Genomic DNA, 16,501 nt, shown 5'->3' on the forward strand with positions numbered 1-16,501 from the left:
AGATGGATGGGTGGAATTTTATCAGTTTCATCTACCAAATCGGGGAACCTTCATCCGACAAACACTTGGTTTTCTTCAGCTGTATTTTCACTCGGGGGTGCAGCGTAGTAATGCAGTGTAAATGCATTGTTACCGATTCCAGATGCATGTCGGATTCAAGGTGGGCAAACCTGGTTTGTTACTAAGCTTTCCTTCAACGCGACCCCTCTTCTCTTGCCTTGCAGTAAATAAAGCAGTTTTTATCCGACACACAGTGCAGCCACTGCAACTCCGAACATAAGCCAGGCTGAAACGATCATTCAAAAGTTTCTGTTCCAAATCTCCTTCTTGGAAAGAATGAGTTTGTCCGACATGGCTTTCAAATCCAGGAGACAAACTTGTACAGCAACTGGACACTGCCTCCCCTTGCTGGGTTGTTGTTTTAGTTTCATTAGAGCTCCCAATATTCTTCTCTGCGCCATAAACTCCTGCTACAGCTTAATGATTCCCCCAAGGGACTCCCCAAGTTTAGCTAGCTAACCCCGCCATGGCTCTATAACCTGACGTGATGACGTTGTCGCTTCAAAACGGTGGATTAATCAAATTCTTTTTAAACATCTTTTTTCCTATATTTTCTGTCAGGTGCCTAACCATATGGTGTTTAAAATTGAAATTTGCTGACCAAGACATACAAGATTATTTTCGGCGATATTCAAAAATCCTATTCAAAAGTCTCTTTGTCGAGGGAACCAGGGCGATGCTTACTTCTGGGTTGGCCTACAAAAATACATCATCCCTCCACAACTCTATACAGATGTTACAGCTTCAAAGTGGAAAGAGCCATGGGTCAAATTCCCATTTCATAGTTTTATTTTAATAATGTTCCTCAGTATGGAATAGTCTCCTGGATATTTTAACAAAATAGATCCACTGCAATCTGGTTTTATTATTTTCAGAATGTTTTCCAGCAGTTTTGTGGGGGGTGGATTTAAATACTACCATTCCCATAAGCCTCAGGTGTCACTGCTGTAGAGGAGAAGCCAGTCAGGGGCATAAATCAGAGCTGTAGCAAATTTGGCATAATTCACCGTCGCATTTGGAAACAAAAATACCGTGGAGAAATATTTGCCTGGAATCTCTGAATCTCAGCCAAAATTTGAGACTTGTTTAGCAATTCAAATAGGGTGGTGATGTGCCAGTTTCTTTCAGTTGGAGAATAATCGACCACTCAGAGCTTCTTGGGAGGGGATTAAGAATGGGAACATCTTTTGTAGGAAGCTGACTACCTAGCTAAAACCGTGAAAACTAGCTAGGAGCTAGAGAGTCTGCTGCGGCGTCAGACCTCCTGGAGGAATAAACACCAGAGTCACATCAGATTCTGCTCTGATCTGGAGCCGTTTCCTGAGAGCTCAGAGATTACTCTGTAACTTCTGTGATTAAAAAGTAGATTTATCTTGTTGATCAACCTGCCCACAGCAGAAATTCACAGAGGTGACCTCCAACGTCGAGTATTTATGTCCTGTTATGTTGACTGGAGGGGAAATTTACTTCACGAAGGGAAGATACCTTCGATGTGTGCTGTTACTCGCTGGCTCACAGCTACAGTAATCTGGCTGTTTGCGTGAGTAATATGAGCACAAATGATACCATGGTCAAATTTGCTTTGCTGGTGGTGAACACACCATCAAACAAACCACCACTGCTTATAAAAATCTGTGTGACGTGACTCAGGCACAGATGTTCACAGACGAGGTAATGGTTTAAAGTTTTATTCATGTTAAGTTTAGTCTAGTTTGACAAATTTTCTAACCAGGAGGTAGCAGCAGGCGACCAAAAGAAATGCACCTTTACCACAAGTAAACGTAGATTTCTCTGCATTTGAACACGTTTAGAAATATTTGGGAAAATTCATTCATTTTAATGTAGAATGTAATTAAATCTTTAGAGTTCTGAGTCTCATTTCCGACTCGTCAAAAACTGACGCTTTGGGATTGTCGGACACGTTGACTGCCATCCCAAAGCATCAGTATTTAACGAGTTGGGAGTGAGACTCAAAAATCAATTTCTATTACAAATAGGATCTTTAATGTAACATGAGTAAAATTTAAAAATTACCTCGTCCGTGAAACATGAGTCACGAAGACAGATTTTCATTGGCAATGGTGGTTATTTAACAACTCCCATGATCCCACACTACTAAAGTCTTTTGTTTAATTTTAATTGAGAGACCCCTCGTGGCATTTTGTGAATTTGAATTGTCATTTCTTCGATCTTTGTGAAAAATGTTAATTTACCTGCTCCTCGCAGCCTTTGGCGCTTTTTTTATTAAACTACCACACGATTTTTAACACAGCGTCTCATCTTTTGTGCTGAATTTTCAACCAGAAGAGTTTTATGCCCGTTCCAGCCTTGGAAGAGCTCCAGCTGACAGTCACCTCACATTGTTTATACGCAAAATAAACAGGACTTTTACAACCTGAAGCCTCTGGACGTGCAAAGCAACTCCTCCCACTTCTCGAGTCTATAAAGTAAGGTAATGTAATCACTATTTCAATGAGTAATGACTCATTAATTAAATCTTTTAATTAACTTGCCCGACACTGCCCGATTACCCTTCACTGCCTTCCTGTAAATTCACTCTTCCTTTGCTTATCTTGCCTTTTACATTTTTTAAAGTTTCTCCAAGTCTTTTTTTCTCCCTCTTCCTCCGTTGCTATGGTAACTCTCTCCCTCCCTCCCTCCCTCCCTCTCCCTCTGTCTCTCACCCCCACTTTCCCCCCTCTCTCTCTCTCTCTCTCTCTCACTCCAGTGGCTGGTTGGACGGTTGCTATAGAAACAGACTTATTTAAAAGAAGAGCTAAGAAATTATCTTTTTCTCGCGCTCTCCCCAACACGCTTGCTTTTGCTCCGTCTTTCACTTGCCCCATCATGCTCGCCCTCCCCCTCTCCCTCCCTCTCCCTCGCTCTCTCTCTCTCTCTCCCTCCCACTCTCTCTCTCTCTCTCTCTCTCTCTCTCTCCCTCTCTCGCTTTGCCTCAATCACAGCCAGGCAGACCTACTCTTTTATTTTCCTTTGGCCCTCGTCGTATATTGTGGATTTGCACACACTTGCACACACATAGACACACAAACCTGCAACCTCGCTCTTTCTTCATCGCTCCTGGCTGAGAGCTACACACACACACACACACACACACACACAGCGTCACAGTACCTTTCTTAAGGAACATACAAAAAAGACACCCACTTCTTCTTTCCCATGACAATCCCCCCCCTCTCTCTCACACACACACACACACACACACAAAACACACACACCTTCTAGTTTCACTTAGAAGAACATCGCATTGATTTACATTGATTCCACAGAGATTTATCACAACGTTAATGAAAAAACTAAGTCCTCCAATTAAATGGCCTACCTTTTGGGATCTTGGTTTATGTCCCCTGATTGGACTTAAGTCTCCATGATGTGAGTGTATTGATTGAATGATTGATTGATTGATTGATTGATTGATTGATTGGTCTATTGATTGATTCCACTTTATTATCCAGATATTTTTCTGAAATTTGTCTTGCATCTCAAGAGAACCCGTTTCACCTAAATAACAAAACATAATTGAAAGAAACGAAAGAAATACCACAAACATATATTGCATCAGACATTACGGATAAATGTATGTAGGTTCTCACAGTAGAGCTGCAATGATGAATTGATTGGTTGTCAACTACTAAATTAATTGGAAACTATTTTGATAATCGATAACTTAGTTTGAACAATTTTTTAAGAGGAAACAACCCCAAATTTTCGGATTTCTGCATCTTAAATGTGAATAATTCCTGGTTTCTTCACTCTTCTATGACGGTCAACTGATTATCTTTATTGTTGTGGACAAAACAAGACATTTGAAGATGTCGTCTTGGTCTTTGGGAAACACTAAGGACATATTTCACCACTTTTTGACATTTTATAGACAAATCAACTAATCGCTGAATGGAGAAAGTAGTGAACAGCACCACCTCACAGCATCAAATTCAATGAGCCTTTTTCTTGGAAGATATTTTAAATGTAGGATATTCACAGGTGTGAATAATAAAATTAATGATGGCTGAATTCCAATTAGCTGCTTCACTTTCAAGGTCCTGGTATTGTGCATCTTAGCTCGCTGTCACCCTGTCACGACTTAGCGGCAAACTCGACTAGAACAGAGCCATTGTTTGTACCTGTGCTATTTCTGCTGTAACAAGTCAAAATGTCTGCAGTGAGAAAAGGCTCATTAAGAACAACCATGAGCACACACACACTCTGTGAAACACACACAGTCTAATCTCCTCTCCCGAACAATGACAAATCTCACTCTGACATAATCTTCACCTGTGACGCCACGACTTCATTTACCGCCACAGGGCCGAGAGACGAGCAGCGTGACGTCACTGCCCCCGTTCACCGCCACCGCTGAGAGATGCTCGCTTATCTCTGCTGCACTCGGGCATATCAGGCTTCACTGAGGGGAGATAGTGTCACCCCCACCGCCACCACCACCACCACCACCACCACCACCACTGCCACCGCCGCCTCACCCAACCCTGCTCTCGCCTTCTCCTCTCCTCGCCTCATCGAGCCTCGCCATGCCGAGCGGAGCCCGGGGTGTTATCAGCTCCTGATAGTTATCGACTTACATTAAAACATAAGAGGGGAGAGAGGAGGAACAGGCAGATAGACAGACAGAAGGAGGATGGAAACACAAACAGAGTGGGTGGTGATGGATACCCGCTTTCATCATCTGTAATCATGTTGTCCATCTCCATCTTCAAATCGCTGCTTCTTCTTTTATCACCGTTTAAAATCCACCAAAGGAAAAGAAATAAAAGGGGATGGAGGGATATATTGAGACTCGGTCGTGGTGCCCACGCAATAAAATCATTTGGTTACACAAGTTCAGTTTCTGATAAGGGAAATAAGTTTGGAAAAGCCTCCGTGGGAAAGATTGGAAGGCGCTAAATGTTAAATTAAGTGAAAGTGGAGCCAGTGGATACTGGGTCTGTAGGGTGTATAAAAATGAGGATTATGATCGTCACACATTGGGTTTTTAAAAGAGAAAGTATTAAATATTACAAACTTTTCCTTTAGCAGAAGCTTTGGTTTGGATAAGATATGGTGTCTTAATAGAATTAGTAACTGCCTGGTTAGACGAGGATGAAAGGGACGACTGGAAATACAATTAGATGGTAACGCACATACACTATATGTAGTTTAATGGAATATAGCATGGAAGCGGTCTACTACTTTACTTTGAGAAATACTATGTTCTCTCCTGCAAAAATCCCTTTTTTCCACACTGAACAAAACAAACAAATGTTTTAAAATGTTAAATGTTGCCTGAACACAAACAGCCATTCCAAAATCCCCCCAAAAGTCTAAAATTGGCAGAACTTTGATTTAAATGCACGGTATGTACTTTCTGCCACTGGGGGCCTCTCAATCAAAACAGCGGAAACACTCATCTATGATGATGTTGTGAAGTACTGTACGGTGGGATCATGGGGGTTGTTGTCGTCATTGTCAAACAACCATCATAGCATATGAAAATCTGTCTGATGTGACTCAGGCCGAAACGTTTGTAGACGAGGAGATGTAATAAAGTTTTATTGCCGTTGTGTTTAGTCACGTTCACTGACTTCCTGTCTCACTCTTTGGCATATCATCCGATGTTTACCTTGAAGTTATATATATAGCAACAGACGACGAATTGAAACGCACCATTACCTTGAGTTAAACTGCAGATTTCACGGGGTTTGAACATTGTTGAAAATTGGGATAATGAAAGAGCACAACTCAAGAAAATTATAGCAAAGGTCTAGTCGTTTTTAGACATTTAAATGCGGAAATGTAACATAAAACATCCAGCCCTGTTAATCACTTAATGGAAAATTCTGATGTTTCTGCAAACCACAAATATATTCAAATGTGTACGTCTCGTACGTACCATATTGATGTTTGCGTAATACGTGTATATGAGCTGACTTTCATGTCAGGAGGTGGAGCTGATGGTGGTGAACACAGCCGCAAAGCATGAGACTGCTTTTCGAGACAGTGTTTCACCATTTGTAAGCATGAAACCACTGGATATTTGTGACGAGATGTTGAACATTTTCTGGCAAGAAAACTGAAGATACCAAAAACCAGATATTTTGAGAAGACGTCAGCAATATTTCCAGTTGTGCTTGTGGTAACACAACCAGGTAAGCCAGAACATGATCTTTTCCTAACCACACTTTAATAAGTAATCACCAAATTATGTCCTTGATGACAAAGGATGGTGCAATACACAGTGTACGGTGTAAGAGCAAGTACACACACACACACACACACACAAACACATACACACAGAAACACACACACATCCAGCAGCATGCATAATCCAGGGCAAAGACAAAAGGGAAAACCTTGTGATAGTGATCTTGTAATGGATCAGATTGATTTAATTCACTGCGCTGGACAATTTCTCATTCTTAATCCTCAAGATGTCTCTGAATGGATTTTATGTGGGAGGCCCATTCAATTGTTCTCTCTCACCTCCACACATGAGACTCTCAGACAACCAGCGAGCGAGCAAGAGAGAGAGAGAGAGAGAAAACACAGGCAGACAAAGAAACAGACAGAGAGAGAGAGAGAGAGGGATAGAGGGAGGGAGAGGTAGAAACTTAAACTACCTCCACACTAAGCTTATTTGATCTCGCAGCCCTTTTTGTTGACATTTTCCCTCATATAAAAGGAAGCACTTTTGTGCTTTTGGTGCTTTTATGCTTGATGTCTGCATTTCTTTGAAAGCCTTCCTTGGAGAGGGTGGCCAGTTTGGATTCTCACTTTCCCTTCCAAAAAAGCTAAGAAGGGTTACTTCCAGCCTTTTATCACTTTTATTGAATACTCATGCAGAGAAAGGAGACCCACTTTATTTATCCTTAGAGGGCTGGAGACGCTGTCGAGGGCGGAGCGTTGTGCATTGCAGCGTGCCGCTTGGAGCAGCGGTGAAATATGCTGGAAATGCCTGGAAAACTCCAGGCCCTGCTCTCCCAGGAGAGCCCCATCTATAATAGGCCTGGCTGTTTCCCTCTGCTCCCTCGCTGCAACCCTCTCCACACATAAATCTCTGCTCCCGAGCCCTGCTCTCCTCCTCCTTCACTCCTGTTAGCTCCCGCTCCTCCTCTGCGTTTCACTCCCACCTCCCTTCCCCTTTATTCTCCTGTGCCTCTTCCATTCCTTGTCCTCAACTCTCCTTTGCTCCTCTGCCCTCTTCCTCCTCCATAGCTCTCCCTCTTTTCTTCTCTTCTCATCTACTTCCTCCTTCACTCCAACCCTGCTCTCCTCCTCCTTTATCCTCCTTCCTTTCAGCATTCCCTCCATCCTCCTCTTTCACTCCTCTACCGTCTTCATAACCAAATTTCTCTCCTGCCTCACCTCGCTCCTTACCTCCATCCGTCTCAACACCTCTGTCCATTCATCTCCTCTTTGCTCGTCTCCTTTACTCATCTACCCCTCATCCTCTTTTCTTTTCCTCTCTCCTTATCTACTCCTCTGTTTTTCAATTTGTCATCTCACCTCTTCTCTTTTTTCCGAACCTCTCCATACATAAATCTCTGCTCCCTGGCCCTGCTCTCCTGCTGTTTGCTCTCGCTCCTCCTCTGCATTTCACTCCTGTGCCCTCCTCCACAACTGCATCATCTCCCTTCTCCTTTCTGTTGCTTTCTTCCTCCATTTCAACTGGTCCTCACTTCTCCTTCCCTCCTCTCTCCCATGCTCCCTCTCTCTCTGTTTTCCTCCTCCTTCACCCTGCCTTCTTTTGTCTCTTTCAGCCCTCCTCTCAGCACATCCTCCGTCCTCCTCTTTCCCTCCTCTGCCTCTTCATAACCAATTTTCCCTCCTCCCCTCAAAATGCTGTTTCCCTCCTCATTTCATGCCTTTGTCTTCCTATCTCCTCTCTCCTCCATTCGCTGCTCCTTCCTTTTCCTTCACTCCATCCATCTCCACGCCTCCTCTGACCATCCTTCTCTTTTCCCTCTCATTTATTCCTCCTCTATTTCCCTCTCATCTCTCTTCCTCCAAATCTCAGCGCTCCTCCTCCTTTCCTCTCCCTTCTATTTTCTCTTACTGCTCCTTCTGTCCTCCCTCCATCAATGTCTCCTCCCTTCCCATCTCCTCTCCTTTGCCCTCTTCCCACATTACCGTCTATTCTTCCCTTCTCTTTCCATCCACTCCTCCCTCTGGCCTCTGATTCCCCCCTCTTCCTGTTTCTTCTGCTCTTCTTCTATCAATGCTTCCCTCCTCCTCCTCTGCCGTCCTCCTTCACTCCCCAGCCCTGTCCTCCTTTGATCCTGTTAGTTCCCACTCCTCTGCACTCCTTTTTTACTTTCCTCTTGCCTTCATCCTCCCTCAGTCCCCATCTCTTTCTGCCTTTTCAGTTCTCCTCTGGCTTCATCCCCACTTTCTTCTTCTTCTCTCTTTTCATGAATGCTTCCTTCCCCTCTCTCCTCCGCCCCCCTCCTCCTCTCACCTGAATTCTTCCTCTTCTTCTTCTTCTTCTCTCCCCTCATCTTACTTTCTATTCTAGTTCTCTGCATGTCTCCTCCTCCTCCTCCTCCTCCTCCTCCATTCCTTCCTAGTCCACTACTCTTCCCTCATTCAGGCTGACATATCAGCCAGATTGACGGGTGTCAGTCCTAATACCAGTCGACGCTCTCTGTTAGGATCTGCGTACTCTTTCACTCCCACACACACTTTCTCACACACACACACACACACACACACACACACACACACACACACACACACATCGGCCCTTGAAGAGGAGGGATGGGGGAACGGCGTTTTAGCAGATTACTAGATTATCGGGGCATCGCGGTGAATTAAGCGCCGGCTAATTGTGGCGGTTATTTTATTTATTTATTTTAATTGCTGTTCCTTGTCACCTCAGATTACGCTTCCCGCTCCATAAGGATATCGGATCTGTCAGGTACTGGAGGGCTTTGGGATGAGGCCCACACACACACACACACACACACACACACACTTAACTCAGCCGCCGCTATGTTGTTTGAACCTCCGCTCTGCTCTTAAACAAGGCTCGTCATGCCATTTTTAATTATCTTCATTTGAGAGTACAGCAGTTTCTTTCTTTTTTTTTATTGAAGTGGATTTTTTTTTAACACCCAATTAGAGCAACAGAGTCAGTCAACCTTTTATACTTTATGTTCCTGATCACTGCAGTATGGCACTAATGGCTAAAGGTTGGAGGTTTGATTCATCCTGAGGCCGCTCATGCAGGCGATGCTCATCAGTGATGCTTCACATGAAAAAATCCAACAAGCAGAAGAACATTTAGTTCTGTTGTAAACTGAGCAAAAGTGATCAACAAACCGTGGTCCTGATTAATATTTTCTTCTTCTGGCCTCAATTTGTTAGATTTTAAAGTGTAAATTGAGAACACAAGGTTGATGAAACCTGTTTTTTCTTTTAAAAGTAATTCTAAAACAGGCCACTTCCCTGCAGCCGCAGACCTTCGGGGCCCCTGGAAGCTTTTGTTTGCTCTGACTTGATTAACTGCAATCTGTTTTTGAAATAAAATTGGTGTTGATCCTGAATTTTTAGTTTTTCTTGTATTCTCGGCGGGTGTTCAAACCCAAAAACAGCTCAGTGTTCAGAACACGCAGGGGCTGCATCGGGGGGGACGTGTTGTTGAAGGCCCTGGTGAGGCTGTGAATGATCTGGAAGGAATGATTACACTGCTCTGGAAAGTTCGCATGGTGTCAGGCATTCTGTCTTCTGTAAGGAAAGCAGCAGAAATACGGCATTCGTGTTACAAAATCTTCCACCTGGAATGTGCGCTTGATTAGCGAACACAATGTTTCCCCGTAGTTCTCTGTGTTGGCAGCCCTCATTCAAATAAATGAGGGGGAGACATTTTTTCATGCAGGGCTGTTGTTGGTCTGAACATGACAAGCAACCCAATCACCAGAGGAAATGTTGGGAGAGTAAGTTTTCTGCAAAACTATGATGAGGTTTAAACTTTGCGTTTCTTTTTATTGCGTTAAGGTTCAATTTTTTACATTTTGATCTTGGCGCAGCGCTGTGCTTATGCTCTGGTTAGGTTCAGGCACAAAAGCCACTTTAAATCCTAAAAGCTGACTTTAATTTAAAAAAGTCAGGAAACTGATGACCTCAGAATTACCAAGTAAAGTAGACTGTTAAACATGGTACGAGCAAAAAACGTTTTCACAACTTCAAACTATTAGTCAACTTTACTTTTGAGTTAATAGTAATTTTGAGGTACGTAAAGTCATTTTGTCAGATTTTACTGTGTGGTTAGGGTTAGGAAAACATCATGTTTTGGATGTCCCGAGGTCCCGTGGCCTCGTTAAAAGCACCAGGTTTTGTCACCACAAACAGGCTGCAAATTGTCCCGAGGTCTCCTCGAAACAGGAGGGAGGCTGTAGTCTCTCGTGAAATATATCCACATGCAAACATACAAATTTTGTCAAACTGCGATCACTGGCTTGGCAGCTTTGTCGCCTGCAACTCCACCACCATCCCCTCCACCACCATCCCCTCCACCTCCCTCGGTGAAAGTCAGGTAATAAACATGTAATGTGATATGACACATTTTGTGGAAATCCCTACAGGTATGTAGTTATTCATTTATATTGTAAATATTCAAATTCTGAGTTTGAGTTTCTTTTCCAAAAGCTACTGTACATAGTGCCCCTTTACGAATAGTCCAGAAGGGCTCCTCTAATGTCCAAATGTACATTACACTCCTATGGCTCACAGTACTTTAAAGTAATGTGTCTACTAAAAAGCCCCAGGGTGCATTTGCACAGGGTGGGGGTGTTGGTGGTGGAGGGAGGTGTCAATAGGCGCCAACTGGGGGCCAAATTTACAAGGTTAATCCACTCCTGCAACAGTGGGTCCCCTGCAGAATAACTGAATAGAACAACTGAATTAGTTGGACATTATACAGCAGTTCATATCCTCCACTACGCACTGTAGACTGTGTCCAATACTCAAAAAAGCCTTTCTGTATGAGGTCATGCTCGTGAAATCTAATAAAGTAGAGGCTCATTACATAGAAGGAAGTAAAAACATGCTCATGAGTTTCCTCCGACTCTTTACGTGCTGTAAATGCCAAAGCAGCTCAGAGTTAACCCACAAACCCCATCTGAGAGTATTTTTGTTGTTGGATGATTCAGAAAGGAATTACACAACTGTCTGAGGGCGGAACAGTGGAGAGTTGAAACTAATGATCAAAGACAATCTCATACAGATTGTCACTGTGCTAAGTTACAGCGAGTAGAATAAACCATCTCGGAGCCATTTTGGGGTCTGTGGCGCCTAAGAGAGCGAGGTCCAAGGCAGCTTCGGATTCTTGAAGCTGTTTTTCATGGGAGCCTTCAGGAATCTAAAGCAGGTCCAGTCGCCTTTGACTTTGCATTTCCAGATACATCTTCAGAGACCTTTCTAAGGATTGTTGGGTGCCCCTGGAGCCCACTTTGGTATAAACCTGTGCTGATGTAAACCATCAAACATTGATGGTCCAGCTGGGTTGCTGCTGAAGAAGAGTCTCAGGCCAACAGGGCCTCCTCTTTCTCTCTGTGTGTGCTTCCTGAGCGCTCCTGCTCTGCCTCTGTTTATCCTCAAACATCCCCCTCTTGTCAACAGATTAGGACTGAACCCCGCTGTCTCTTCCTTTCTTCGTCTCTCTCTCTGCCTCCATCTCTCTGTCTTTTGGCCTGTCTCTTTACATCTGCGCTTCTGCTCTATTCTTGTGACGGGAGAAAAGAGTGGGAGGAGGAGGAGGAGGGGGGAGAAAAGGGAGAAAAAGAAAGTCTGTGTGTGTGTGTGTGTGTGTGTGTGTGTGTGTGTGTGTGTGTGTGTGTGTGTGTGTGTGTGTGTGTGTGTGTGTGTGTGAAAGAGAGGGAGGAGAGATGGGACAGGTGCTTGCAGTGCAAGAATTGCTTTGCTTGCTTTGCTTGCATGATCAGGCTGCAAAAATGTTCAGCTCGAGCAAAAGTGCTGTTCAAGAATCGACTCTGAGAAACAGGCTTCCTCGCCTGTGGCCAGACCGGCGCTGGCAGCGGTGTCGGATCACAGCGGCAACACGCTGCAACAGACCCACACGCACATATACACATACAGGGCCGAACGGTAATTACAGAGGCCCGCAGACGCGCGGTCAACCACACAGAGATGTATTTGGCCTGTGTTAGGGAGGCTGGCACACCACTGGACCGAGCGGTAAATCAGGCTGCTCAGAGAGAGACAGTCAGAGCTGTCAGCAGAGGAGCGCAGGCAGAGACACCTGGAAGACTCCAAACAGGCTAAACACACATTAGGCTGCAGCTGCTGCATGTAGGGGACGGATTCACTCTGATCACATTTACAGGCTTACACCGGCTCAGCTGGAGACATGGGCTGCTGCTCGCCTCTGTTTCTGCTCTCTTCTGCTCCGTTCTCTGCTGTTCTTCACTGTTCTGATTCTGTCCTCTGCTGTTCTTCACTGTTCTGATTCTGTTCTCTGTGGTTCTTCACTGTTCTGATTCTGTTCTCTGTGGTTCTTCACTGTTCTCTGCTCTGTTCTCTGCTGTTCTACTCTGTCCTCTGCTGTTCTTCACTGTTCTGCTTCTGTTCTCTGCTGTTCTTCACTGTTCTGCTTCTGTTCTCTGCTGTTCTTCACTGTTCTGATTCTGTCCTCTGTTGTTCTTCACTGTTCTGCTTCTGTTCTCTGCTGTTCTTCACTGTTCTGATTCTGTCCTCTGTTGTTCTTCACTGTTCTGCTTCTGTCCTCTGTTGTTCTTCACTGTTCTGATTCTGTTCTCTGTGGTTCTTCACTGTTCTCTGCTCTGTTCTCTGCTGTTCTACTCTGTCCTCTGCTGTTCTTCACTGTTCTGATTCTGTTCTCTGCTGTTCTTCACTGTTCTGCTCCATTCTGCTTCTGTTCTCTGCTGTTCTTCACTGTTCTGCTTCTGTTCTCTGCTGTTCTTCACTGTTCTGCTTCTGTTCTCTGCTGTTCTTCACTGTTCTGCTTTGTTCTCTGCTGTTCTGCTTCTGTTCTCGGCTGGTCTTCACTGTTCTGCTCTGTTCTGTCTCTGTTCTCCATTTTAAAGGTTCTGCTTTTCCATGTTCTCTGTTGCTCCGTTCGACCCTGTTTGTTGATGTGCTGTTTCTATGTAGTCTCTGTTCTCTACTGTTCTGTTTTGGTTATATCTCTGGTTCTGTTATGGCCTGTTGTTCTGATGTTCTGTTTCTGTTCCGCTTCATTCTGTTCCTGTGGTTTCTGATCTTGTCTGTTGGTTCTGTCGTTTTATTCTGTCCTGTGCTGTCTGCCATGTTCTGTCACTCTTTGGTTCTGTTTTGTTCTGTTCTCAGCTGTTCTGTTTCTGATCCTCTCTGTTGGTTCTGCTGTTTTGTTGTTCTCTTTTGTTCTGTTTCATCCCTCTCCTCTCTCTTCTGTTCTGCTTTGCTCTGTACTTTCATATTCCTGTCTTCTCTGTTCTGCTTGTCTTCTGTCCCTGTTCTGGTCCTCCTCTGTTCTCTCTTTTGTTCTGTCGTGGTCCAGCCCGCTCTGTTTTCGCCTTGCTCTGTTCTGTTCTCTTTTGTTCTGTCCTGTCCTGCTCTTAACCGCCTTGTTCTTTCCTCTCATGCTCCGCTTTGTTTTGCTCCGTTTGATTCTTCATAGCCAGAGTAATCAAACTTTCCTCTTTCTTCTCAGCTCTTTCATCGCAAGCCGAACTTTATCTTTGGCTCTAATGAATCTGAGCTCCGTGGGAATATTTGATTGATTGACGTTTATCGTGATGTCAGCTGATCAGATCTGATACATTCTGTTCTATTCTATTTCTATCGGAGGTGGTCAGCTCTGCTCCAGCCTGGGAGTCTTCTGACTGTCTGTCTCGGCAGATCACTATCTGAGGTTCATCACACCGGCAGCCTGCGGCACCGGGGACCCAGGTGCTAAGGCAGGTACACACACACGAAGACACACACAGGCACACACACACATACGCACACAGTTGAACTGTTCACATCAGGCCACATCAATTAATCACCTCTGCCTTTGGAGCTGTGGCTGCCCTCAAACACAAACGCACACTCATCCTCTCTCTCCCCCTGAAGTGTGTGTGTGTGTGTGTGTGTGTGTGTGTGTGTGTGTGTGTGCGTGTGTGTGTGTGTGTGTGTGTGTGTGTGTGTGTGCGTGTGTGTGTGTGTGGAGAGAGAGGATGAAAGAGAGGGCAATCTATCAAGGTGATCGATAAATAGGGACATTAATATTAGTAATGGGGCTCTCCTCCAGTCCAGTGAATATGTCTCCGTCTTTACGGTAAAATATGAATTTTTCTTGGCACCTGGCACGTTTACAGCGGGGGCCGCGCGCGCGCACGGGCACGAGCACGCCAGACTCTACCTGCATGCTAAGAGGAGCACGCGCTGGTCTCTATTATCTCTCTCTCTCACTGTCTCTCTCTCTTTTTCTCTCTTTCTCTAACACACACGCGCGCGCGCGCACTCATTCTGTCTCGAGGGTCACTTGCGCTTCATTCCCCACTCTTTCTCACACACACACACACACACACACACACACACACACACACACACTGAGAATGAAGGAATGCATGTGCCTGGCGCGTGCGTGTGCGCGCGTTGGAAATTGATCCAGTGTGACTCATGTTAAAGCCCGGTGACCAGACTGTGCATTGGATCCTCGCCTCATCAATCATCCCCGGCTGGCAGGCTATGCGCAATGTGTATGTGTGTGATTGTGTGTGCGTGTAATTGTGTGTGTGTGTGTGTGTGTGTGTGTGTGTGTGTGTGTGTGTGTGTGTGTGTGTGTGTGTGTGTGCAATTGTGTGCAATTTTGTGTGTGTGTATGTGCGCGTCCTCGGAACACATCTCCCGCTGACCCCCACTGCGTTTGTTTGTGTCACCCAAATCTCTCTATCCATGCGTTACAAAGGTCACGTCAAAGCAATGTCGCGTGCAGATGCTGCACATCTCTCTCACATAAACATGTCATTGAAGAGAAATGAACGCAAGCGCGCGCGCGTGTGGACCGTTTGCGTCTGCACTCCAAATCTCATTTTTTCCCCCAGCAGAGCGCAGACCCTGAACACCCCACGACACTTTTCCCCTCAGTGCCTGCGGGGCTGCGATGATGATGATGATGATGATGATGTCCAGGCGAGCACAAATCTATAACAACATAACACATTTACACGCACGCACGCGCGCAGCCAGACACAGCACACACACACACACACACACAAACACACACACGCTGCTGCCAGCGCAGACGGAGAGACACCCACAAAGCGCACAGACGCCCGCACACAACAGGGCAGAGAGGAAGGGTAAAAACAGGAGGAACATGATGAAGAAACTTTCCGCTGCTACTCGAGCCTCTCAGCCAGCTCACACTGAGTGTGTTCAAACATCTCTCACCTTGGTTCAAAGTGATCGCCAAAGTTATGATCCACAGGGCTGGCATGGTTCAGCCGAGCGCATTCAGATTCCTCCCCTCGGCTCTGCTCCCCCGAAAAGATACCATCAATTCCTCCCGACCGGGTGAATTTAACTGGAATCCTCTTTGAGTCATGAGAGTGAAAGAAGCCCAAAAAATCCCGATGCCTGTCTTCCTCTCTCCTTCTTTCCTTTTCTTCTGCTCGTTTCCTTCTTTCTCCCGTGCGTAAAATAAATCTCTCTCCACTTTTTCTCTCTCTGCGTCTCTTTTCCTCTCTGCGCTCTAGATTCCCATTTAAAACAGGACTGAATTCCTCTCTCCCTCTTTTCTCTCTCTCTCTCTCTCTCTCTGCCCCCCTCTCCTCTCTCATACAATCAGTAGCACACACTCCCTCCCTCCCTCCTTCTCCTCCTCCTCCACGCCCCCCCGCTCCAAATCTCCGTTTTGGACTCCACAGTGAGGAGGTGAAGGGCGCTCCAGCGGCCGACACGTGAACTGCGCTTTAAGTGCTTTAGACTCCCAACTGTGCACCTTAAACAGAATATTCTGGAGCAGGTTAGGCATTTAAATCTTTTATTATATCTAAACAGATTTTTGAGAAAATACTAACAATGTCTAATTACTGTTCATAGATCAGTTTTACTTGTTTTATGTTTACAAACAGATCAAAAGAATAAGATGCTTGAAATAAGAAATTCTAACTTGTCACTGTTGATCACACAGATTTGTAATTCTAGTCATTCTAGTTGCAACCATTAAGTGACCAGTGCACAGAAAGTGGTGATAGAAAGGCCTTTCTTACAGCTGGAAGGCCACAGGTAAAACCTACTTTCTCAATCAGCTTGTTGCTGTAAATAATGAAAATATAAATTCATGCCAAAGTTAGAATCTGACATGTTGTTTTAAACAACAGTTTTCCAAGTACCTGTCTTTGTCCTTGCCTTTCTCACTGGTTTTAAGTGGGCAAAGCAAATCTGGGCAAAGAAGATGTCATGTCCAGGTCCCAGTTTTGAA

General features: G+C 44.9%; 1 protein-coding gene across 2 annotated transcripts in view; it reads right to left on the minus strand.

Annotated features, from left to right (window-relative positions):
* The window catches only part of kirrel1b (kirre like nephrin family adhesion molecule 1b), an 84,915-nt gene extending 68,928 nt beyond the window's left edge, over positions 1 to 15,987 (minus strand). For both annotated transcript variants that reach the window (XM_084370213.1, XM_084370212.1), the window contains exon 1: positions 15,469 to 15,987. In XM_084370213.1, coding sequence (XP_084226339.1) covers positions 15,469 to 15,514 — 46 coding nt within the window. In that variant the 5' untranslated portion in view covers positions 15,515 to 15,987. The remainder of the gene's footprint in view (positions 1 to 15,468) is intronic.
* Positions 15,988 to 16,501: the final 514 nt, after the last annotated feature.

This window comes from Pagrus pagrus, assembly GCF_965226575.1.
Source record: "Pagrus pagrus genome assembly, chromosome: 12".
In the NCBI taxonomy this organism is placed as follows: domain Eukaryota; kingdom Metazoa; phylum Chordata; class Actinopteri; order Spariformes; family Sparidae; genus Pagrus; species Pagrus pagrus.